A 27,064-nucleotide genomic window follows, 5' to 3' on the forward strand; every position below is an offset into this window, starting at 1 on the left:
ACAGCTTCTGCTTCGGGCGCCACGCGGCAAGAAAGACTGAGGAAAATGGCGTCGGCTGATGCCTTTATACCCGGTTAACAGCAGCTATGACGTCGGGTGAAGTGCGACATCAGCCGAGGCCAGACCCAGACTTTGGAATCCGGCCGACCGAAGGGCTGCCTGAGGCAGGACAACCCATTTGTTAGGACTGCAGATGCATCCTTGAAGGACATCTAGAATCAAATAAGAGTGAGTGCTGGAAGGTGGCTTGAATCCATAGCTAGTAATTGGGAGTACCATAGCTTAATCATCGTTGTTAAAGGTCTTTAGGAGGATTGAAATAGCAGTTAGGTTAATTCTATCAAAAAAGAATACAGTAAATGGGCATAGTCAGCAGGCCCATATAGTGACAATACTGGTACTAGTAGAGAAAGCATATAGATGTAAAGAAGTAAAGTTTAGTACAGGTCATTAGTAGAGTTAAATACAGGTTGCTGGTATTTACATCAAAGTTTGGTCTGTATAACTTTAGGCCTACTAAGAAATCAGTAGGCTGTGGCTGAAAAAGTCAGCTCAACCATGCTGGCTTTCTTATGATTATTCTTGTTTGTTATGCAATATTCTCTTCCTGGAGGTGTTTTGACTTCTACATTTAGTTAAACTGATGGTATTTCAAGTTTTGGGGGAAGACCGTTACATTCCAGGATACTGGAGTGATTTTACTAAAAGCTTTTTCAGCTACTGCAAAGCTGAAGGGTGGTCTACACAGTAAAGTTTTGTCTTGGCTCAAGAGAGGATGCAAAAGCTACTTCTTAGTGTAGTTTGCTCTTTAATGGAGGGCATAAATTACTGTTCACTAGTTAGAATGTCAGTGAATTTAGCAAGAAGGTTACTCTGGCAAAAATTGGTAGCCAACCTGATTTGTTAACAGTTGGGCAGTGCTGTTCACTGTGTGGATCAAGATAAATAACTCTTAGTATTTTGATTTCTGTCTTCTGCAAAAGAACTATGCTTTATGAAGACTGTAGAGCAATGTTGGGAAGGGAAAAGACTGACCTTGGTAGCAGGACATAAATAGCAAAACTTTGTAAGACTTCTTCACAGAATAAGTAGGAAATTTTATAAATTGCTTTTCATTGATTTAAATACTCATTGTGCCCAAGTTTCTCCATGCGGTAGGAATTATCGTCTTTAACAAAGGGTTACGGCTAAGTGTTTTTGATGGCTAAGAGTGGGGAAGGGCTGGTCTTGTTGTTCTTGCAGATTTAGGTGTTTTGTCTGTGCAGATCTCCTTTTTGTGCCCAACAGCATAAATGCAGATTTTTTTTTAAACATAACATTTTTCAAAGCCAGTTATACAAATCAAGTGTTGACCTGCTAGTCCTTGTGAGAACTATATCACCTACTTTGGTTCTGGCAGTTCTCAGGGGAGTATGTTGATAAAATGTGAGAAGAGAAGCAGGTCCAGCACTGAACTCTGTGGTGCAACATTGTGACAGGTAGAATTGCTTGCTTGTAAGGAATCTGATGTAATAGTGAGGGTGCTGTTGCTTAGGGGACTTTCTGTTTTCTTTGCTCCCCTACCAACACCCAATCAGCCCTTTTATTTTGAGGTTAAGGGAGTTGGGCACTCTTATAATGGCCAAGAGCCCTACAGCCTACTTAATCCCACTCAGGAGTCCCAATCAGCTCTTCATTCCCCTGGTGAGAGTCAGTTAGTAGTGAGCATGGCACCTTGTTCTTTTGGGGAGTATTTATTTTCCCAACTTTATAATCCTTATCTTGTCATTTTACTGTTGGGCAAGATCTTGAGTAAGCCATGGTAGCTTTCTGGTCTCATGATCTTCTGAGGCTTAACAGGTAAAGTTTATCAAACAGATATCAAGGAGCTCCACAATGCCATCAGACAGTGCTGGGGTCAGCGACATTGAAAAAGGGGGACCAGCCTCTCATATTAATTTCAGTTAGTAAGGCACCTACTGATGGCTTGGATACATGCCTGGTTGTTAAGTTGAAGGAAGTTGAGTTTTTGCAGACCATTCAGTAAGTATGGGAGTGTGATAAAGTGAGGTAGTACATGTTTAGGGTTTGCATCTCTTCTGGAATATTTGTAAGCACTATGCCTATGACAGATAACTTTCTGGTATTTAGCCTACTGCCTTATTTTACTAATTGGGACAAGCTATATAGCAGAATCAACATATTAAGCTGTGATTTTAAATGCCCATTCTAGTCTAGATCTACATTACGATGGTATCCTGGGTTGTGTATAACAAGAACTGTAAGAAGAATGGAACACCAAATAGCACTACTGCTCACTCTCAGTCTTACCACATGATATGTACCCAAAGAGCAGTGTACAGCAACAGTGGTCCCTCACCACAAAGGTGGTGCCTGAATGGATACTGCAAACTATCACTCATCAACCCTGACTATCTTGGTCGGCAAAGTAATGGAGAGGATGATCATGGACCCCAGGAATAACGAGAAGGGTACCTACAGACATTGGACCCTACCCAGTGTGGCTTTCATAGGGCAGATCCTGCCCCTTAAACATGTCTGACTCATGTGAAACACGCACCAAGGCCATTGATGAGGGGAATGTGGTTCACACAGCCTATCTGGACCTTGCTAAACCCTTCCATACAATACCCCAGTTGTTCAGTACAGATAAGCTCACCAGCCTAACTATAAACCCCTATCCAAGTAGATGGGTTGCAAACCAGCTCAAGGACAGAACTGACCTGGTCAGAAATGCTGCAGCCATGTCAGACTACGAAATACAACAATTTTTTGATGTCTGACAAGTGCTAAGGTTTTAACTAATAACACTTTGAAAATATTGTTGCATTAAATATCTTAGTATGGTTGTCAACTAATATTTGAACAAGTAACCAGTCAGGTCCTGTGTAATTTAGCAATCAGTGGTGTATGCCATTTGACTTGGCAGAAACTCAAATGAAAAAATTGCCTTGGGGAAGGGGGAATCTACAACTTCTGAATTTCAGCAAAAGTATTAGGAAACTATGGTGAAGACAGAAACCAAGGAAGATCTGTAGAAGACACTTGGTGGCTTATTTTCCTATTCGTGTACGCTTTGTGATCATTAATTACAACCCGATGACCTACTGAGAAGAATTAGATTAGGTCGCTACATTTTTTTTGCTAAATGTTCTAACAGCTGTCTTAAACCACTGTGGTTCACAGAATGCAAGAAGCTATAAGCAAAGTTAACTTACCTGTTCTTGTTATCAGGAAAAGGGCTCCATTGTGAAGTAAAATCATTATCTTTGGTCAAATCCTGCAAAAACAGACAAATATTAAAATAAATGTTCTCAGCAAAGCACTACACAACACAGTCAAAGCAAACTACAAGCTTATTTTAATCAGTTCAGTCTGAAATTCAGTAACACCACCATGTCTTACTCAAAAACACAATGCTAGAAAAGGCATGAGCTTGTAAGCTTAAAAAATAGACAACTAGTTACCAAATACTTACAGAACATGGTGCATCAAACACAGATACATTTAGAATTTCCAGTAAGGTGTTGTTCCTAGCTTAACATTTAAATTAGGCTGCTTAAGAAGTGCTGGTCACCTGCGACTAAAAAAGATAAAAAAGAAAGGGCAATGGAAATGGTGCAACTAGTACAGACTTCAGGTGACCACACAGCCCATTCATCAGACCTGAGTGGGCTGGAAGAGGAGCAGAAGCAAATGTTGCCTGTGTTGTTTAAAGAACTACACAAGCTCAAGTCAAAACTGTGAATAATATAGAAAATACAACAACTGGAAAGGCCGCAGAAATACCTCACTAAAAGAATCACAGGCCTAAAGCTGATGCCCTAATGCTGACCTCCTTAAAAATTTCCAGCTACACTCTGTCGAATATCGTCTACTCAGAGGCGATCTCTGCTTAACACACAGGGCCATGTCAAACCCAGAGCTGTTGGACAAGCTACACTTAAAGAAATCCCAATCCCTCAGAGCCACACGCTCCAGGGATCTAAACCTTGTCATCACGATAAGCAAAAAGTACAGTTTTGTACCTACCATAAATGTAGATGTTCGAAGATCCACATTGCTGCAGTCCTAACACTTGGGTAGTCCGCTGTCCCTCGGTCGGCCCGAATATCAGAGTATAAGGCTGACGTCGGTCAAGGCGCATTTGACTGACATCAGAACATCAGGGTACAAATGCGCATGACCGACGTCATATCCTCAGTCTTTTTTTGCCCCAGATGTCAGAAGACCCTAAGAAGAAAGGTCAAAACCCATAGACAACAACTAAACAACCAACTAGCCTAACACCAAAAAAATATATATAATATATACAATATATACAAAAATGCAATGCACCTCAGATGGATAACCCAAACCACACAACCACCTCAACAACAGAGGGGAAGGAGGGAGGGTAAATTGGACTGCAGCAATGTGGATCTTCGAACATCTACATTTATGGTAGGTACAAAACTGTACTATGTTCTTCATCCCACATTGCTGCAGTCCTAACACTTGGGTAGAATCCCAAAGCAGAGGAAAGGGAGGATGGCTAAACTATAATGAAGCAGGAGCTGCCAAAATGCCCTGCAACACAGCAGTGGCAAACCCAGCCCTGGATTTAGAGTACAGTGGAAGGTGGTAATGCCTAGTGAAGGTATGCACTGAACTCCAAGTGGCTGCCTCCAAAATATCCTTAGTAGCCACCCCCCTCAAAAAAGCTGTTGAAGTGGCAGTAGCCCTAGTGGAATGAGGCCTAATCCCAGCTGGAATCTCTTTGCCATGATGGGAATAACAGAAAGCAATGCAAAATCCAATCCACTTAGAAATAGTTTGTTTTGACACGGGCTTGCCCTGAGAGCACAAAGCAAAAGAAACTAATAACTGCTGAGATTGTCTGAACCCTTTAGTTCTGTCCAAATAATATCGCAACTGCCTGTGTACATCTAAAGTGTGCAAAATCTTTAACAGTCTGCATAGACTTAGCCTTGTCTTCCATTTTCTTTAAAACTGCTTCAACAGGAGAACCAAACAAGACATCAGATTGCAAAGGGGCATCCAAAATCCTAGTTTTAACATGGTCAGATAAATTTTGATCCCTCAGCCAGGCATGCCTGCGAAGAACTGACCCAGTGGCAGCCACCCTAGACGAGGCCTGTACAGCATCAAAACCACATTGCAAAGAATGCTTACCCACCTGTTCAGAAACATGCACTAAATCTTGTAACTCTTTACAGTCAATACCTTCCGCCAGAGCATCAACCTTAGATTTCAACTGAGAAAGGAGATAATTTTGATATTTCAACATGTGAAACTGGCAATTCAAAGCTCTCATGGCTAGACTGGAAGAAGTATAAACTTTCTTTCCCCATCTATCCAAGGCCCTGGCCTCTTTATCTGCAGGAACCGGATTCTTGACAACAGAAGCCTTAACACCCTTAGGCCCCTGGCTAATAGTTTCCGGGTCTGCCCTAGGACTCTTAAAAAGATACTTATGAGCTTCCGGCACCCTGTAATACCTATCTGGTTTAACAGGAGCAGGAGGCAAAGAATCCGGATTAAGAGAAGCCTCTGCAAACACATCTTCCACCACATTCAGAACAGGAGGTATAGCTAAAGGCCTATGCTGGGGTAAAACAAAATTCCTAAGCCTTTTCCTGGAATCAGAGAAATCCTGGCCTTCCCATTTAAAATGCTCCCTCATGGAGTGAAGGGTCTCTGAAAAAGAAAAATCCTCAGGAGGAGAAGCAGAAGGAGTAGAATCATCCACATCAGAATCAGAATAATGAGAATACTCCTGCAAGTCTTCAGCCGAAGACTCAGACACATCCGAAACCTGCTCATAATCCCCCAACACAGGTTCCATCCTAGGCCTCTTATCAGGAGGGGGCATAGAGCCTCTAATTAAAGTGATTAAATCCTCTGCCATTTTGAGCATGTGCTTCTTGGGCACAGTACCTGAAGAACTGGGAGTGACCCCCACAGAAGCTAAACTAGACCTGCCTCTAGGAGAAGCCTTGGAAGCAGAAAGAGAGGGCCTAGACCCCTTAGGAAGGGAGGGGAGTACAGTTACTTGAGAAGCCCCTACAGCCTGCCCTGCCTCCTGGGAGGCCACATCCTGTAAAATCAAAGTTTCTCCCTGGGACTCCAGAGAGGCCTCCGTCGGAACCACCGGTTCCACTGACGCCTCTAAAGAACCGGCGTCCGGTTCGGACGACTCCTCTAACCTAGGTTTAACTGCTTTGTCCTTGCGCTTCTTTGAGGAAGCCGGCGTCGGAGCATCCGACGGCATTTTGTAATTGCACCGCTTCCCAAAGACCAACCTTGCACAATCCAACCTCCGCTTTATAGTACGTTTATTAAACCTAGCACAAAAGCGGCAACCAACAACGTCGTGCTCAGGTCCTAAACAAGGTATACACAAATTATGGTAATCCCTATGCGGTATCTGTTTCCCACAAGAAATACAGTTATTCACTTTTTCTGACATCCGGTAAACCACTGAGGCAAGAAAAAAACAAAATATTCCCCAACGGGGTACTTAACCAACTCTGACTTCGGTCTGAAACTCCGAATTTGAAAAATTTCAGAACGCCGAACGGCACTTGCAACACTGCTTCTGCATCGGACCATGCGGCAAAAAAGACTGAGGATATGACGTCGGTCATGCGCATTTGTACCCTGACGTTCTGATGTCAGTCAAATGCGCCTTGACCGACGTCAGCCTTATACTCTGATATTCGGGCCGACCGAGGGACAGCGGACTACCCAAGTGTTAGGACTGCAGCAATGTGGGATGAAGAACATCATGCTGGAGGGATAGGTTCCTGACCCAGGGACTCCCCAGACTCTGGAATAGACTGCTCATACATGCCAAGCAGAGTGCCTCTTTGGCCCTCTTCAAAAGGAACCTTGACGATTGGATGGGACATAGGAAATTCACCCCGGGGTCATGTCAGTTGCCCTGCTCGACAGGGGTCCAGGGAAGTAAATAGTGTGGGAAGAAATAGCCAGGGAATTGTTATGGCTAGGCTCGTATAGGCCCTAGGGCCAATAGCCTAGTAGCAACCTATGAACATATAATAATACACTCCTTGTGAAAGAGAAGAAACTTTAGCACAGCACTCAGATGACCTACAGCAATCACTGAAGAAAATGTTCTGTTAAAACCCAGTGATGAAGCATTTGACGGCTGCCTGATGTTCTGGAGGAACAGGTCATGTAACAAGAGAAAAAAAAGCAAAGAAGAAAACTTTCTATGCAGTGGAACTTTCAGAAGCAAAAGAAGACTCATACTGTATGGAGTTTATAAAGCAGGTTATGAGTGGATTGGACTGATATTGCAAGTGAGGAAGTGAAGCTGCACAAAGTTCATCATGCTTTCTCTTTTAAGACAGTAGAGCCAACATTCTATAGAGTCTCCTTGCTCCTTTATCTGTTTAAAAACTTTCATTTTGTGGCTCACTGCTGTTCTTCTGCTGTGATAAACATTTCTGTAGTGTTTACTGTCTAAAAGAGTGTAGGGCTAGTAGCTGTATTATTGTTCCCCACCTTCCCTCTCTGTTGCTGTCTTTCTGTTATACTTGGTGGCTTTGCGGTTGCCTGCTCCAACTGTAAATTTGGGACACTCCTCAAGAGTCTTATGTCATTAGCTCATTCTACCTAATACAGAGATAACATTTGAGAAGGTCAGCCCACTTAGTTTCCTAACCTTGAATTATCTTCTGGTTCTCCTCTCCCCCTTTCCTTTACAAAAAAAAACTTTACTAGAATCTCCCCCTGTTCTGCTTAATTGCAACAAAAAAAATTGTACGCTTGTTTCCTGCCTTGCACTTGTCCCCCCCACTTCCTGTAACTAGTCTAGTCCAGATACAGATTTGCTGTATCCAGGACTGCTTGTAAGCTCCTGAGCCCCCCAAGCCTTTCTGTGTTGGAAGGGAAGCCGTGTTGGAAGGGAAGCCTTCTAGCTTATCAGTAGGAGTGGTAAGCACTAGATAACCTATCTATCACATAAGGAGTGGTTCTGGCCCAGAAATTGTAGTTACTCTTCATTGGGCAGTTTTTCCATCTCTCTTAACTTTCGGATTTAAAAGCCCGCATTTGCACTTGTTTCCCTCCTTTCCTGTAACTAGTCTAGTCCAGATACAGATTTGCTGTATCCAGGACTGTTTGTAAGCTCCTGTGGCCCCCAATCCTTTCTGTGTTGGAAGGAAGCCTGCTAGCTTATCAGTGGGAGTGGTAAGCAGTAGGTAACCTATCTAGCACATAAGGAGTGGTTTATGGCCCAGAAATTGTAGTTAATGGCTGTCTGGGCAATTTTTCCATCTCTCTCAACTTTCTGATTTAAAAGCCTGCATTTGAACTTGTGCGTTTCCTGTAACTAGTCTAGTTCAGATACAGATTCTTAGTTTTAGCACTTGAAATTGCTTATTCATGCTCTGCACTTTTTCAGAACTTGTAAGCACTAAATAAGCTGCAAATTACTACAGCACATTACCTTCCTCATTACCTAGAGGAAAACAGTTTTTGTACTTACTTTCCTCACTTGCTTAGAGAAAAAAGTACAGTTTTGTACCTACCATAAATGTAGATGTCCGATAGGAATGCATCTGCAGTCCTTACAAATGGGTTGTCCTGTCGTCAGGCAGCCCTTCAGTCGGCCGGATTCCAAAGTCTGGGTCTGGCTTCGGCTGGTGTCGCACTTCACCCGATGTCATAGCTGCAGTTCTTCGGGTATAAAGGCATCAGCCGACGCCATTTTCCTCAGTGTTTCTTGCCCCAGATGCCAGGTGCCCTCTTGGATGGCTAAATTTGGATAAATGCCAATGTTTCCAAATAGCAGAAAGCAAACACATAAAATAAGCATGTATGTACATATATACAAACAAATACACCATAATAGATCCCCCCCAAGCTAGCTGAAAGATGGCAAATACCCTAGGAGTACCACAGAAGGGAAGGCGGGTGGGTAATCCTGACTGCAGATGCATTCCTATCGGACATCTACATTTATGGTAGGTACAAAACTGTACTATGTCCTTCAAGGATGCATCTGCAGTCCTTACAAATGGGTAGAATACCATAGCCAAACTAGGGGAGGAGGAAAAAGAGAGATTATGGTGTAGTTAGGATCCCTTGCAAAACAGCAGTGGCAAAACCTGCTCGGGATCTAGAGTATAAAGGTAAATTATAATGCTTGGCAAATGTATGCACGGAGGTCCAAGTAGCAGCCTCTATAATGTCCTTGGTAGCCACCCCTCGTAAGAAAGCTGTAGTAGTGGCTGTAGCCCTTGTGGAGTGAGGTCTGATGTTCTCTGGAGTTTTCTTCCCATGGAAGGAGTAACAAAATCTAATGCAATTTCCTATCCACTTGGAGATTGTCTGTTTTGAAATTGCTTTTCCTTCCCTTCCTGTTGCATATGCTACCAGAAGCTGGTCAGTTTTTCTATTGGACTTGGTCCTGTCCAGGTAGTAGCGTAATTGTCTATGTACATCCAAGGTATGCAACAGCTTTTCTCCCCTGTTCTGTGGGTTGGGGAAGAATGTAGGTAGGTGGACAGCCTGGTTTAAAGACACTCTGGATACCACCTTAGGCATAAATGTAGGATTTGTTCTCATGGACACTCTGTCTTGATGGAAAATCAGGAAGGGTTGCACTGCCATTAATGTCTGTAGTTCCAAAACCCTTCTTGCTGAGGTTATTGCCAGCAGGAAAGCAGTCTTCCAGGATAAGTATTGTAATTCTGCTGTTGCTGCTGGTTCGAAAGGAGGAAGTGTCAATTTTTCTAGCACAAAGTTCAAGTCCCATGCTGGCAATGGTCGCTTCCTAGGAGGTTTTACATTTTTAATTCCTCTCAGAAAAGTACAGTTTTGTACCTACCATAAATGTAGATGTCCGAACTGGATAGCATCTGCAGTCATAACAAGTGGGTTGTCCTGTCGTCAGGCAGCCCTGCAGTCGGCCGGATTCCAAAGTCCGGGTCCGGCTTCGGCTGATGTCGCACTCCACCCGACGTCATCTCTGTTGGTCTTCGGGTATAAAAGCATCAGCCGACGCCATTTTCCTCAGTGTTTCTTGCCCCAGATGCCAGTAGCCCTCTTGCAGGGTAAAATTTGGATAGATGCCAATGTTTCCAAATAGATAGAGGTAAACACAACAATAAGCATATATGTACATATATACAAACAAATACACCATAAAAGACTCCCCCCCAACAGCTAGCTATTAGGAGGGTAAACACCCTAGGAGTACCACAGAGGGGAAGGAGGGAGGGTAATCCTGACTGCAGATGCTATCCAGTTCGGACATCTACATTTATGGTAGGTACAAAACTGTACTATGTCCTTCATGGATGCATCTGCAGTCATAACAAGTGGGTAGAATACCATAGCCAACTAGGGAGGAGGATAAAGGTAGATTATGGTGTGTTTAGGATCCCTTGCAGTACAGCAGTGGCAAACCCTGCTCGGGATCTGGAATAAAGAGGCAAATTATAATGCTTGGCAAATGTATGCACGGAGGTCCAAGTAGCCGCCTCAATAATGTCTTTGGTTGCCACTCCTCGTAAGAAGGCTGTGGTAGTGGCTGTTGCCCTTGTAGAATGAGGTCTTATGTTCTGTGGAATTGGTTTTCCATGGAAGGAGTAACAGTATCGTATGCAATTTCCTATCCATTTGGAGATTGTCTGTTTGGAAATAGCTTTTCCTTCCCTTCCTGTTGCATAGGCTACAAAAAGTTGGTCAGTCTTTCTGCTATTTTTGTTCTGTCCAAGTAGTAGCGTAGCTGTCTATGTACATCCAAGGTATGCAGTATTCTTTCCCCTCTGTTTTGTGGGTTGGGAAAGAAGGTAGGTAGGTGGATTGCCTGGTTTAAAGATACTCTGGATACCACCTTAGGCATAAATGTAGGATTAGTCCTCAAGGACACTCTATCTTGGTGGAAGATTAGGAAGGGTTGCACTGCCATTAAGGCCTGTAGTTCTGAAACCCTCCTTGCTGAAGTAATTGCCAGTAGGAAAGCAGTTTTCCATGACAGGTGTTGTAGGTCTGCTGTTGCTGCTGGTTCAAAGGGTGCTAGTGTCAACTTTTCTAGCACAAAGTTTAAGTCCCAAGCTGGTAATGGTGGTTTCCTTGGAGGTTTTACATTCTTGATTCCTCTGAGGAACTGCCTGAGCAAAGGGTGCGAAAAAACAGGTGGATCAAAGCTGTATTCTGCTGAAATAGCTGATGCATGTATCTTGATGGAGGAGTAGGACAGGCCTGAATGAAGAAGTTCGCCAGATACTCCAGAATGTTAGGCATATCTATGTTTGACACATCTTTTCGTGCTTCGGTACTCCAAATGACAAACCTTTTCCATTTTCCAGCATAGTTCTTTCTTGTTGAAGGTCTGCGTGCTTCAAGAATAATGTCTTTAACTCTTTGGGAAAGTTCTGGATTAGCTGCTGCTATGTGATGTTCCATGCAGTCAGTTGCAGCGTTTTAGGTTTGGATGTATGATGCTGTAGTTGTTCTGAGTTAACATCAAAGGCATCAGGGTATTGGCCACATGTTGTTCGAGACATGCTCTTCAGTAGTGGGTACCAGTGTTGTCTTGGCCAGTTTGGGGCTATCAGGATTATCCTTGGACGTTCTTCCTTGATTTTTAGTAGTACCTTGTGTATCAAAGGAAGAGGTGGGAATGCATATGCTGTTAGGCCTTTCCAGTTGAAGGAGAGTGAGTCCACTTTCCATGCTAGTGGGTGGAATGTCCTTGTGCAGAATTTTTGAGCTGGTGATTGAGAGGTGATGCGAATAGGTCTATCTGTGGCATTCCCCATTTCTTTGAGATGGTCTTGAAGATGTCCGGGTGCAGCTTCCATTCGTGGGCATCCAAGTGGTTCTGCTTAGTATGTCTGCTAGAGTATTGTCTTTCCCGGTACAAATATTGCCTGTAACTGAATGTTGTAGCTGAGTGCCAGGGTCCACAGCTCCAAGGTCATTCTGCATAGGGGTATGAATGAGTGCCTCCCTGTTTGTTGATGTACCACATGACTGTGGTGTTGTCTGTCCTTATCATCAACTGGCCCTCTTTGAGGAATGGTTTGAACTTTTGGATTGCCAGTTTTACTGCCAGCATTTCTTTTAGATTGATGTGCAGGTGAAGTTGATCCTGTGTCCACAATCCTTGCACGCATTTGTCCAGCATGTGGGCCCCCCATCCTAGGTCTGAAGCGTCTGTTGTGATGGTCTGGCTTGGTTGACATCTGCGGAAGGGCAGGCCTGGGTTTGACTGGCATGCCTGAGCCCACCATAGGAACTCCTGTTTTAAGCATGGAATTAGTGGGATTTCTGTTTCTAGACTGTGTCTGTGTTGGGACCATAAATTCTTTAGCTACCACTGTAGTTTCCTCATATGTAGTCTGGCAAATGGGACCAAGATTATGCATGATGCCATGAAGCCCAAGGCCTGTAGAAATTTTCTTGCTGTTAACTTGTTCAGTTTTGTTAGTGCCAAGAAGTAAAGAGGAAGTTCTTTTTGTTTTTCTGTAGTCCAATTCCGCGCCCAAGAATGTCCTTGTTTGGGATGGTATCAGCCTTGACTTTTGTAAATTGACTGTGTATCCCAGTCCTTGTAGCAAGTAAATGACCCTTTGTAAATCTGTTGTCAGCTTGCTTTTGTTGTCCCCTTGTAGCAGGCAGTCGTCCAGGTATGGGTAAATTTGAATTCCCTGTAGTCTGCAATGGGCGATTACTGATGCCAGGCATTTTGTGAATACTCTGGGCGCAGTAGATAAGCCAAAGGGCAATGCTGAGAATTGATAGTGCTCTGATCCTGCAAGAAATCTGAGGTATCTTCTGCAGATTGGTCGAATGGGGACGTGCAGGTATGCCTCCTTGAGATCTAGAGTTACCAGCCAAGACTCCTTGCCCAGCATGGGAAGAAGTTGCTGTAGGGTCAGCATTTTGAATTTTGGGACAATGATGTATGTATTTAAGGTGGACAGGTCGAGAATTGGTCTCCAACTTTTTTCCTTTCTTGGAACTAGGAATAGTCTGGAGTAGAACCCCTTTCCTTGTTCTGCTGTTGGCACTCTTTCCACAGCTCTCATGTTTGCTAACTCCATTATCTGGCGTAGAGCCTCTGTTTTGTGATTTGGAGGTAGATTTGGCATTCCTCTTTTGACTGGTAAAGTGTGGAAGTGAAACCGGTAATCTTGATCTATGGTTTGTAAAATCCACTTGTCTTTTGTTATGTAGTGCCAGTTCTTTGAAAATAAGGTTAACTTTCCGCCTAGAGGAGCTGCTATTTGTTCCCTGGTAGGCGGATTTAGGATTAAGTCACTGTGGTTGTGCTGATGTAGTGGCAGTGGCTGTGTCTGTGCCTCTGTTGTTACCTTGCCACTGTCGTCCTCTGTAGGCACCTCCTCTGGATTGGTTTCTGCCTCTGGAACGTCTATTCCTGCCCCTTTGAAATTTTGTGGAGTCAGGAAAGGACCAATTTTTGGCAGGCCAGTTCCTGCTAAACCTTGGGGTTGAACCTGCAAGAAATCTTTAACAGTTTGAACAGATTTTGCCTTTTCTTCCATTTTCTTCATAACCTGCTGGGCAGGTGTACCAAACAAACTTGTCTTGTCCATAGGAGCATCTAGCAACTTAGCTTTAACATGATCCGGTAAAGCTTGTTCCTTTAGCCATGCATGCCTTCTTATCACTGTGCCTGTCATGGCTGATCTAAATGAAGCCTCCAGTGCATCATAGCCACATTTTAAGGAATGGTTGCTAACCTGTTGTATGTTATTTACCATCTCTAATACATATTTCTTATCAAGAGATTCATCAGTAGTTAGTTTTTAGTTAACTGATCAAGCATAAACTCTTGGTATTGTATCATGTGAAACTGACAGTTTAAAGCTCTAGCTGAGAGAGTAGCTGAAGTGTAGACCTTTTACCCCATCTGTCTAGTGACCTTGCTTCCCTTTCAGAAGGAATAGGGTTTTAGCTGTGGTCGGCTACTGCCTTGGGACCCTGGGATATAGTTTCTGGGTCTGCAAGTGGGGCCTTGTAAAGGTGGTGATGAGTATCTGGCACCCTGTAAAATCTGTCTGGTTTGGCAGGGGCTGGGGTAAAGAATCTGGAGCGGAGCAAACATCATTGAAAGCATCATCCACCACAGAGAGAACAGGAGGTATAGCTAAGGGCCTGTGCTGTGGGAGGTGCAGAAAGGTCCTAAGTCTTTTCTGGAGTCTGAAAAATCCTGTTGCTGCCATTGGAACTGTTCTCGCATGGCATGCAAGGTTTCCCAAAGGAGAATTCTTCTGGTGGGAAGCAGCTGGAATGGATTCTTCAGCATCAGAATCTTCAAAATTGGAGAAGGGAGCCTCAGGCTGGTCAGTTATGTCTGATTCATCAGCAGAATCATCAGAAGACACTGGCTCAGGGGCTCTGCCCTAGGTCTCTTCTCTGGGGGCTGAGAGGCCCTGTCTGGGTGAGATTGAGATCCTCTAATTAAAGAAATTAAATCTTCTGCCAAAGAAAGCATTTGAGAACTAGAAGAGGGCCTGGATGAGGGGGTTTAACAGGCACTGATTTAGTAGTCTTGGCTGCTTTAGCCCTGGCGAAGGCCTTAATGGACATGGCTGCTGGAGGCCTAGCAGCACCACGTGCTGGGGTAGAGACATCCAAGGGGATGGTGTCTGATAAGTCAACCACCGTAGTGGGTAAAATTTCTGAGGTCGATTCAAGAATTGTAGCAGGGGCCTCAGTTGTAAGAATAGGTTCAGCTGTACTTTGAGCAGTTTTCTCGGTTTCGCCGAAACCGAGACACTCATGGTTTTCTTTGTCGTGGTTTCGGCCGAAACCTCGGACCGCGAGTGTCGGTCTTTATCTTTGCGTTTTTGGAAGATTGGGTAGTCGGAGGATCCGACGGCATAATGTACACAAAATCAGTACCGAAAAACTGTTCTGCAAACTCCGACCGACGCCTAAGCGTTCGTCGGTTGAAAGAGGCACAGGCCGAACAGGCTGCTACGTCGTGGGCTGGGCCTAAACAAGGCAGACAGTAAGAGTGGAAATCTTTATGAGGTATTTGTTTCCCACAGGTTAAACAATTGTTAACTTTTTCTGACATCGGCTGAGGCAAGAAAGAGTCCCCAACGGGGTACTTAGCTTTAGAAGTCTTCAAGTAGTATTCGGTAGAAGTAATCTCTGGATCCGACCGACCGGCACTTGCGAACAGCTTCTGCTTCGGGCGCCACGCGGCAAGAAAGACTGAGGAAAATGGCGTCGGCTGATGCTTTTATACCCGAAGACCAACAGAGATGACGTCGGGTGGAGTGCGACATCAGCCGAAGCCGGACCCGGACTTTGGAATCCGGCCGACTGCAGGGCTGCCTGACGACAGGACAACCCACTTGTTATGACTGCAGATGCATCCATGAAGGACATCTGCCTGAGCAGAGGATGTGAAAAGACAGGGGGATCCAAGCTGTATTCTGCCGAAATAGCTGATGCGTGTATCTTGATGGAGGAATAGGACAGGCCTGTATGGAAGAGCTCTGCCAAGTACTCCAGGATGTTGGCTATGTTTACCGGTGACACATCTTTTCCCTTTGCAGTACTCCAAATGAGATATCTTTTCCATTTTGCTGCATAATTCTTTCTTGTTGAGGGTCTGTGAGCCTCAAGGATAATGTCTTTAACCCTTTGGGATAAATTTGGGTTAGTTGCTCTTATGTAATGTTCCAGGCAGTCAGCTGCAGAGTTTTCAGGTTTGGATGCAGGATGTTGTAGCTGTTCTGTGTTAACAGCAATGGGATCAGGGGTAGTGTCCACATTTGTTCCCGAGACATGCTCCTCAGTAATGGGTACCAATGTTGTCTTGGCCAGTCTGGAGCTATCAGAATGATCCTTGGACGTTCTTCTTTGATCTTCAATAGCACCTTGTGCATCAAAGGAAGTGGTGGGAATGCATATGCTGTCAGGTTTTTCCAACTGAAAGATAGGAGTCCGCCTTCCAAGCAAGTGGGTGGTACGTCCTTGTGCAGAATTTCTTTAGCTGGTGATTGAGTGGGGATGCAAATAAGTCTATTTGTGGTAGTCCCCATTTTCTTGTGATGGCTTTGAAGATGTCCGGGTGCAGCATCCATTCGTGGGCATCCGTGGTAGTTCTGCTTAATATGTCCGCTAGAATGTTTTCTTTTCCCGGTACAAAATTGCTTGCAACTGAATGTTGTAGCTCAGAGCCACATTCCATAGGTCCAGTGCCATCCGGCATAGAGGGTATGAATGTGTGCCTCCCTGCTTGTTGATGTACCACATAACTGTGGTGTTGTCTGTCCTTATCATCAACTGTCCTTCTTGGAGGAATGGTCTGAATGTCTGGATTGCCAACTTTACTGCCAGCATTTCCTTTAGATTTATGTGCAGGTGCAGCTGATCTTGAGTCCATAAGCCTTGTATGCACTTGTCCAGCATGTGGGCCCCCCAGCCGAGATCTGAGGCGTCCGTTGTGATGGTTTGGCTTGGTTGAATGCTGTAGAAGGGCAAACCTGTGTTCGATTGACAGGCCTGAGCCCACCATAGGAACTCTTGCTTCAGGCATGGTATTAGTGGAATTTTGGTTTCTAGGCTGTGTTTGTGTTGAGACCATAAATTCTACAGGTACCACTGTAGCTTTCTCATGTGCAGTCTGGCATGAGGGACCAGAATTATGCAGGATGCCATGAAGCCCAGGGCTTGCAGTACTTTTCTTGCTGTTAGATGGTTCTGCTTTGTTAATGCCAAGAAGTAGAGAGGAAGTTGTTCTTGTTTTTCTACAGTTAGGAATGCCATCTGCTTTGACGTGTCCAGCTCTGCACCTAAAAAGGTTATTCTTTGGGATGGTATCAGCCTTGACTTTTTTATATTGACTGTATATCCCAGGGCTTGCAGCAAGTAAATGACTCTTTGTAAGTCTTCTGTTAGCTTGTTTTTGTTGTCCGCTTGTATCAGGCAGTCGCCCAGGTAGGGATAAATTTGGATTCCCTGAAGTCTGCAATGAGCGATTACTGATGCCAGGCATTTCGTGAACACTCTGGGCGCAGTAGATAAGCCAAAGGGCAATGCTGAGAATTGATAATGCTCTGATCCTGCAAGAAATCTGAGGTATCTTCTGCAATTTGGTCGTATGGGGACGTGCAGGTATGCCTCCTTGAGATCTAGAGTTACCAGCCAAGACTCCTTGCCCAGCATGGGAAGAAGCTGCTGTAGAGTCAGCATTTTGAATTTTGGAACTATGAGGAATGTGTTTAAAGCGGACAGGTCGAGAATAGGCCTCCATTTTTTCTCTTTTCTTGGTACCAGGAAGAGTCTGGAGTAAAATCCCTTTCCTTGTTCCATAGATGGTACCTTTTCCACAGCTCTCATTCTTACTAATTGAGCTATTTGTTTTAGAGCTTCTATCTTTTGATTTGGTGGTAGGTTTGGCATTCCTCTTTTTCCTGGTAGAGTATGGAAATGAAACCTGTGACCTTGGTCTATAGTTTGCAAAATCCACTTGTCCTTTGTGATGTAATGCCAGTTCTTTGAAAATAAGGCTAGCTTTCCGCCTAAGGGTGCTGCTATTTGTTACCTGGTAGGCGGTGCCAGAGCCAAGTCACTGTGATTGTCCTGTTGCAGTGGTAGTGGCTGTGTCTGTGCCTCGCTGGTTGTTGCCCTGCCACTGGCGTCCCCTGTAGGCACCCCCTGGATTGATTTTTGCCACTTGAACGCCTATTCCTGCCTCTCTGTGCTTTAGAGGAGTCTGGAAAGGACCAATTCCTGGAGGGCCAGTTCCTGCTAAACCTTGGAGGTTGGACCTGTAAGAAGTCTTTCACTGTTTGTACAGATTTTGCCTTCTCTTCCATTTTCTTCAGTACCTGCTGAGCAGGAGAACCAAATAAATTGACCTTGTCCATGGGAGCATCTAATAGTTTTGATTTGACATGGTCCGGCAAGGCCTGTTCTTTCAACCATGCATGCCTTCTGATAACTGTGCCAGTCATGGCTGATCTAAAGGAAGCCTCCAGTGCATCATAGCCGCATTTTAAAGAATGGTTACTAACTTGCTGAATGTTATGCACCATTTCTAGAACATATTTCTTATCTAAAGATTCATCTGAGGACAGTTTCTTAGTTAACTGATCAAGCATAAACTCCTGATATTGGATCATATGAAATTGACAGTTCAAGGCCCTAGCTGACAGAGTAGCAGAGGTGTATACTTTTTTACCCCATCTCTCTAAGGACCTGGATTCCCTTTCAGAGGGGAGGGGATTTTTAGCAGAGGTAGATGCTACTGCCTTAGGCCCCTGGGAGATAGTCTCGGGATCTGCAAAAGTAGCCTTGTATAAATGGTGATGTGTGTCCGGGACCCTGTAGAACCTATCGGGCTTAGCAGGGGCTGGAGGTAAAGAATCAGAAGCAGTACAAGCATCATTAAATGCATCATCTACAACAGAAAGTACTGGAGGTATAGCTAAAGGCCTATGTTGTGGTAAATGCAAGAAGGTCCTAAGCCTTTTCCTGGAGTCTGAGAAATCTTGGCCCTGCCACTGAAATTGTTCCATCATGGCATGTAAGGTTTCCCCAAAGGAAAATTCCTCAGGTGGAGAGGCAGAAGGAATCGACTCTCCAGCATAAGAGTCTTCGTAAGGAGAATAAGTAGCCTCTGGAGGGTCTGTATTGTCTGAATCATCAGAGGAATCATCCGTGGACACTGGCTCAGGGGGCTCTGCTCTAGGTCTCTTCTCTGGAGGTGGATGAGAGGCCCTGTCTGGATGAGGTTGGGATCCCCTTATTAAAGAAATGAGATCCTCTGCCAAAGAAAGCATTTGGGAACTGGAGCTGGGCCTGTGAGAGGGGGGCTTAACAGGCACAGTCTTAGTAGCTTTAGCTGCTTTAGCCCTGGCAAAAGCCTTAATGGACATGGCTGCAGGAGGCCTAGCAGCTCCACGTGCAGGAGTTGATATATCCAAGGGTATAGTGTCCGATAATTCCTGAGAAACCACAACAGCAGGTTGGATTTCAGAAGCCGATTCTACCAGGTTAGAAGAGGCCTCGGTAGAAGGCATGGTTTCGGCTGAAGAAAGAACCTCTTGCTCGGTTTCGGCCGAAACCGAGACACTCGCGGTTTGCTTAACCGCGGTTTGCTTAACCGCGGTTTTGGCCGAAACCGCGGACTGCGAGTGTCGGTCCTTTTCTTTGCGTTTTTTGGTAATTTGAGTAGTCGGAGGATCCGACGGCATAATATAGGCAAAATCAGAGCCGAAAAACTGCTCAGCAAACTCCGACCGACGTCTAAGCGTTCGTCGGTTAAAAGAAGCACAGGCTAGACAAGCTGCTACGTCGTGGTCTGGGCCTAAACAAGGTAAGCAGTAAGAGTGGAAATCTTTATGAGGTATTTGTTTCCCACAAGTTAAACAGTTATTCACTTTTTCTGACATCGGCTGAGGCAAGAAAGAGTCCCCAACGGGTACTTAGCTTTTAGAAGTCTTGAAGTAGTATTCGGTAGTAGTAATCTCTGGATCTGACCGACCGGCACTTGCGAACAGCTTCTGCTTCAGCGCCACGGCAAGAAAGACTGAGGAAAATGGTGTCGGCTGATGCCTTTATACCCGAAGAACTGCAGCTATGACGTCGGGTGAAGTGCGACACCAGCCGAAGCCAGACCCAGACTTTGGAATCCGGCCGACCGAAGGGCTGCCTGACGACAGGACAACCCATTTGTAAGGACTGCAGCTGCATCCTTGAAGGACATCAGCTCTTTTACTCACTTTCCTCACTTATGTAGAGGAAAACAGTGTTTTATTCAGGCATGTCCAAGGGTCAACTCCCAGTGTTCTCCTCCTGTCTACCTGATGAATCTGGGCATCTTGGGGCAATGTAGCAATTGTCTCATGTACACAGACAACCCTCTCCTCCTACCACCCAACACTCCAACCTGTGAGAGATGCACTTATCTAGCCAAACTGGAGGTAAAGCTCTCTCCAACCAAGACTGAACTTGACAGTCAAGAGGATAAGGTAAACACTTGCACCACACCACACTCATCACATAGTCCCACTAAACCTACACCACCAAAATTCACACATAGAAACAAAAAAACATTCGCGGAGGCTCTCAATTATAATCTGCTGAAGCAACAGAGACCTCCAAAGCAGAAATGTAAGCAACCTCTACCCCCCCCCCAATACAACCCAAATGACACATAGCCCACAGACTCAGTGTGCCATTTAACCACAGCCCATAAGGCAAAACAACGTACCCAACACATTAGTCATAGGTGACTCTATAGTCTGGCACACTGATGTTCCACTCACCAGGCTAAAAAAGGAGAGGGTTACTGTCAGCTGCCTGCCAGGTGCCAGGATCCGCCACATAACCCACGCATTCAGGTCACTCCACAAGTACAAATATGACTCTGTCATTGTCCATGTTGGTGTGAATGACCTGAGACATACCTCCCTGGACTACATGAAAAGAGACCAGGAAAAGCTCTCTGATCTTGTAGTCCAGGCAAGTGTGACCCTAGCCCTGTGTAGCATCCTGCCATCACCCAAAATGACACCGCAGTACAAGGACAAAATGATTGACTTCAACAATTACATAAGCTTCTGGTGTCATTCGAAGGGGATCCAGTATCTGTCTGCCTGGGACGACATGGTCAACAGACCACAATGCTTTGCCAGAGATGGCCTGCACCTGTCAGCCCTGGGATTCCAGATAATGGCTATGGCTCTTGCCGCCCCTATAGTCCCTTTTTTAGGCAAGGTTCAAATGAAAATTCACCACCGTAACAGGAACAGGCAAGCAAAAACTGAGGGGAATGCTACTCAACGTTAGAAGTCTAAATCTCAAAATGCACTCCCTCGAGGCACTTCTTAAAATGGAGAACATCAATATCTGTGCAGTGGCTGAGACCTGGTTCAAGGCTCCAGAGAGCACCCCTGCAGTATCAGGCTATAACTCAAACCACACTTTTCAGCCATCTAAACTGGACCGGAACACCAAAGGTGGAGGTGTGCCCATATTCAATAAGGATATCCACACCTACAGGCTAGCTGCTCAGCATAATGCATCCGAGGTTATCCAAGTGCAACTAACTCTGGGTAAAACAGCAATCCAAACTGTAGCTTGCTACAGATCCCCCACCATGCCCCAGGATTCCCAGTCCTCTTTTCTTGATATACTGGAAAATATTAGGGTTCAACCAAACACACTAATAATGGGCAATTTCAACTACCCCACCATTAACTGGGAAAACTACTCATGGATACTCTACAAAAGGGCCTTACAGAAACAGATGCTTGGTGCCAGAGCCATGGGCTCAAGCTCAATGCCAAGAAATGTATAGTTATCCCCTTTGGGAAAAAACATGTACCCGTGAATTACCACATAGGAGGCAGGACACTAAACACCGAAAGTGTGATAAGAGACTTAGGGACACAGGTGGACAGTGGTCTCACCTTCAATAACCACATCGCCACAACAGTCAGGAAATCCTTCTATGTGGCACACCTCATCACTAAGGGCTTTTCATCCAGAAAAAATGAGGTCATTGCCCCACTGTACTCATCCCTCATTAGATCCATTATAGAATACAACTCCCCATTTGGTATATACCTCTCAAGACATCTGCAACAACTGGAAAGGCCGCAGAAATACCTCACTAAAAGAATCACAGGCCTAAAGCAGATGCCCTATGCTGACTGCCTTAAAAAACTCCAGCTATACTCTGTCGCATATCGCCTACTCCGAGGTGATCTCTGCCTAACATATAAAGCTATTGGGACATACTACAACTAAAGAAATCCCAATCCCTCAGAGCCACACACTCCAGGGATCTAAACCTTGTCATCACAATAAACAAAACATGCTGGAGGGATAGGTTCCTGACCCAGAGACTACCCAGACTTTGGAATAGACTGCCCATACATGTCAAGCAGAGCGCCTCTTTGGCCCTCTTCAAAAGGAACCTTGATGATTGGATGGGAGAAAGGAAATTCACCCCAGGGATCACGTCAGTCGCCCTGCTAGACAGGGGTCCAAGGAAGTAAATAGTGTGGGAAGAAATAGCCAGGGAATTGTTATGGCTAGGATTGTATAGGCCCTAGGGCCGATAGCCAAGTACTAACCTATGAACCTATTTACCAACTCCTTCACTCAACGCTTTCTGGAATTCATAAATTCCAATGCCCTGGATCAACCTATCCACACCCCCACCAGGGACAACAATATCCTAGACCTAGTCATTACCAACACGAGTGACCGATGTTCCACAACATACGACCATAAGCTAATCACCCTAGATATCCACATACCGCCACCGCCCCCACGCCCCATACAGAAAGCCTGGTAAAAAATTTCTCCAAAGCCAACTTTCATGCTTCTTAAGACAGAAGTGGTGAACTTCATGACACCCATGCAGATGGACAATACAGTTACATACACAAATGCACTCTATAAGCACTTACACGAGTGCATGGATGATGCTATCCCAAACAAAGCCAAGATGCTATCCTCCAAAAAAAGGAAGCCAATCTGGTGGTCCCCTGCCATAAACAAACTCTAGAACAGAAGGAAGAAACTGTTGCAAAAGAGAGTAAAATCCCATGAGTGGAGGAGCTCTCTGGTCAGCCTCAGTAAGAAGCTGAGATCCCTTATAATATCCTCCAAAGCTAGCTACGAAAACAAAATCGCCACTGATTCTCCTAAGGATAACCACAAAGCAATCGATAGCTATGTCAAGAATATCAATGGCAACACCCAGATCTGCTCTGAGTTACAGCACAATGGCACGAAAATTACAGAACCAACTGATATTGCCAACATCCTGGCAGATAGGTTCAGTGCTAACTTTACCCCCCCTCTCACCTCCTAAAGGGCCCATATCTATACAGGAGGAATGCAAAGTCCCTGTAATCAGAACCACGCAAGTAAAAGCTGCACTCTAAAGCCAAAAACACAGCATCCATGGGACCAGACAACATCCCTGGCTCCCCACCTAAGCACCATGTTCAATCATAACCTCACATCAGGCTTTATGCCCACTAAATGGCTTACAGCAACAGTTATCCCACTTCAGAAAGGGGGAGCCACCAATGATCCCGGGAGCCATCGTCCTATTAGCCTGATGAGCCTGGTCTGTAAGGTCATGGAACGTATCATTATGAAACTCATAAACAAAGACATTGGTAACCTACAAACTCTGGACACCGCCCAGTTCGGGTTTGTGAAAGGCAGAGCATGCTTCCTGAACCTGATCAACTTCTTTGACGCAGTCACCACAGCCGTAGACGAGGGTAAGGTGGTTCACACAGCCTATCTTGACCTCATCAAGGCTTTCAACACCATCCCCCATTCTGGAATTATAGCTAAACTCTCCAAACTAGGTATAAATCCCTAAGTCACAAGATGGGTTGCCAGCTGGCTCACTGACAGAACCCACACTGTAAAAGTTGCAGACTCCAAATCTAACTTCAAACCAGTGACAAGTGGAGTACCACAGGGTTCAGTCCTGGGACCTCTCCTGTTTGGTACCTACTTCACTGAAGTACAGGCTAACACAGAAGGCCTTTGGCTAACGAAGTTCGCAGATGAATGCAAACTAGGAGCCATAGTCATGTCCCCAAATGATGTGAACATCCTACAGAAGGGCCTCACTGAGACAGATGCCTGGTGTCAGAGCCATGGCCTCAATCTCAATGCCAAAAAGTGCATTCTCATCCCCTTTGGTAAAAACTCTGTACCTATGAACTATCACTTAGGCAGCAGTCTACTTAACACCGAATGTGTGATAAGAGACCTTGGGAACCAGGTGGACAGTAGTCTCTCTTTTAATAATCACATCACCACAGTAGTCAGGAAATTCTTCTACGTGGCACACCTCATCACAAAAGAGGTCATTGTTCCCCTCTACTCGACACTTATTAGACCCATTATAGAGAACAATGCCCCTTTTGGAATGTACCTCACAGCAGATGGAAAGGCCACAGAAGTACCTCATAAAGAGGATTACTGGCCTTAAACAGATGCCCTACACTGACCATCTCAAAAAACTCCAGCTTTACTCTGCAGCATATCGCCTTCTCCGAGGAGATCTCTGCCTAACGTATAAAGCTATGTCAAACCCAGAGCTGTTGGACATGCGACACCTAAAGAAATCCCAATCCCTCCGAGCTACACGCTCTAGGGACCTAAACCTTGTCACCAAAATAAACATGACATGCTTGAGGGATAAAATCCTGTCCCAGAGACTCCCCATACTCTGAGACAAGCTACCCATCTATGTGAAGCAAAGTTCCTAATTAGCACTCTTCAAGAAAAATCTTGATGAGTGGATGGGGAATAGGAAATACACCCCGGGGATCACTTCTGTGGCTCTGCTCAACAAGGGCACAGGAAAATAACTTTCTTGTGTGGCGTAAGCCACAGAACCTTGTTGGCTAGGCTTACTTAGGCCCTTGGGCTGATAGCCTAGTACCTACCTATGAACTATGGCCAATTATACTGTAGTGTGAAAAGTATGTCATGAAGGAAAGATTACTTGCCAATATCTATGTTCCAGGCAAACCACAGAGATACAAGAACAGGGTCTTTGTTAATCATGATTACTCCCTTGCTATTAGGAGGAAATATGTCCAATATGTCCCAATACTGAAGATCTGTAAAGTGAGAGCATTACATTTTATACTGGTCTAACTGCAAGAAGCTTTTCCTTATATCAGCCATAATGTATTTTACAAACCCAGATAAAGACACAAGGTTTATCTAAGAATTTAATCGGCAAGGTAAGGAGACAGCCAGCTGAACAGAATGGCTAAGTGGGTAAGAACGACTCCTGTCAGACAAGCAGCAGCTTCTTATTGTTAACACAGCATCTGCACCTAGAGCCATTTCCTTTGTTTGAAAGAGCTGCTCTTATAAAGGAAAAGGGTTGAACTCAAGCCTGTCAAAACCGGAGGCAGGAAGGAGTTGACATTGCCCTGGCTTTAAAACAAATGGAGCATGGATACTTGTCTCAAAAGATTAATATGTTTGCTGGGTGACTCAATGACAGTGGAGTTAAAAAAAAAAAAAAATGGGGGAAAAGTATGTGTACTGTCAGCTTTTGATTATATTTAGATGTTCATTTTTTCCCTCTGGATAGTGACAACAAATGATTTATGTGTAATTGGACAACTGTACTGTGAAGATTTGGAGCAAGGGTCACATGACTAATGCATGCAAATATAAGGGGTGTGGCTATGTGAGTAAAGGATCACTATGATGCAAGATACCTTAAAAGGAACCATTTTCAGCCCTGTGGAAATATACAGTTCAGAAAAAAAAATTCAGTTTGAAAAACAGAAGACAAGAATTGGGCCTGGTGATGACCCGAGATGAGTGATACTGATGTAGGACTTTAAAGATAACTTCTGTTATGTCTTGTTGGGTGGTGCCCCTGAAATCTATTGCCTTTGATCAGCAGAATCTAGAAAATGCTTCACTTAGGCAGGATAATTATAGCACAGTAGTGGTTTGGCTCTTGTAACAAGTAACCTTCACTAGTGAGAACTAGTGAGAACACTTTACTGTATAGGACACTATAGCACAGTAGTGGTTTGGCTCTTGTAACAAGTAACCTTCACTAGTGAGAACACTTTACTCTATAGGACGGGTCAAGGTAAACGCAGTTGTTGTGGGCCAAATCTGTTTCATTTTATTATGGGTTACCACTGGAAGAGTTGTGTGCCATGTATTTTGACTGAAGGAAATGGACAAATGCAGTAAGGATACAATATTCATTAGAATTGCTTTCTATTGAGGTGTATTGTGACTGAATGAACTGGACAAAAGCAGTAAGGATGCAATATGTATTAGAGTTACTCTCTGTTGAGGATAGTAAAACTCACAAGGGCCTTTTATATCCACGTAATTTGTGTACTGCCGCTATCTATATGTTATATGACTACTTTGGCAAATCAGGAAGAGGTTACAACTATAAGGAAGAGAAGACTGATGTTCTTAGACCAATGGTAATCCTGGTTCCATTACACTGATGCATATGCATTGAGGGACGGACTGCGGGGCAGACCTTACTGGAAAAAAAAGAGGTCTATAAATAGTCCCTTTAGTTTTACATACAGGTGAGGCATATTTTTATTAACCAGACTAAAGTTGTGGACAAAAATTGACAAAGAGATGCCTTCCAAGATGGATGCACATCGAGTAACAGCTTAATTCCATCTCTCCCAGTGTCAAAACAGAAACTTAGCTGGGAAAGCTAGTGGACCTAGATTACCGAGTAAGTTTCAGTAACTGGCTAGTAAGTGCACTGCTTGGATGCCAGGAAAAAAGAAATAGAGAGGACCTGAAAGAAAATCTGCTGAAAAAGGCAACAAAAAGCACTGACTGGGAAAAGTACTGTTGCTGCCCAGCCAAAGCAGTGCAAGCTTCAGACATGACTTCCAGTAACTTAGAGGAAAGTATAAGGCAACTGCACACAGACCTGACTAAAATAAATAAAACACTGATGGAGTATATCAACGCAACCAATAAAAGACTGGAAAAAATGGGAGAGGCTTTAAACAGATATTCAGATAAGGAGATAAAACTGCAAAACTCAGAAGTCAAAATAAAGGAAAAGGTTGGCTGACTATGAGACTGCACGTACAGAAAAACTGAGATTTTCTGCTATACCTGAGAAGCTGGAAGGAACAGACTGTATTAATTTTATAAAAGCACAAATAAGCAGCTGGACTGGTATTCCACAACAGGAATTATTAATTGAAAGGGCACATTGTGTGTATGCTCCAAACCTGGCTATGAGAAAACAACTTGTACCTTTAATAGTAAATGTGCAATCTTACCAGCAGAAGGAGTTGATTCTGACAAAACTGGAGCAGAAGGACAAAATATTAAAAGTGGGATACAGCAGAGTGTTTGTGAAGAATGACTACTCATTGTACACCAGGCAGAAGAGGAGTAAATTTATTCCAGTATTCAGGGAATGTCGAGAAGCAGGAGTGAGATTCAAACTGCTGTACCCAGCTATCTTCAAAACATTTTTCCCTGGAGGAACAAAATCAGTTTTTGATGAAGT

General features: G+C 44.4%; 1 protein-coding gene across 3 annotated transcripts in view; it reads right to left on the minus strand.

Annotated features, from left to right (window-relative positions):
• Positions 1 to 27,064, minus strand: part of MAP4K5 (mitogen-activated protein kinase kinase kinase kinase 5) — a 2,873,315-nt gene that overhangs the window by 1,347,371 nt on the left and 1,498,880 nt on the right. For all 3 annotated transcript variants that reach the window (XM_044074300.1, XM_044074299.1, XM_044074298.1), the window contains exon 15: positions 3,219 to 3,280. In XM_044074300.1, coding sequence (XP_043930235.1) covers positions 3,219 to 3,280 — 62 coding nt within the window. The remainder of the gene's footprint in view (positions 1 to 3,218; positions 3,281 to 27,064) is intronic.

Source organism: Protopterus annectens, chromosome 6.part0 (assembly GCF_019279795.1).
Source record: "Protopterus annectens isolate FY-2018-M chromosome 6.part0, PAN1.0, whole genome shotgun sequence".
Classification (NCBI taxonomy): domain Eukaryota; kingdom Metazoa; phylum Chordata; order Ceratodontiformes; family Protopteridae; genus Protopterus; species Protopterus annectens.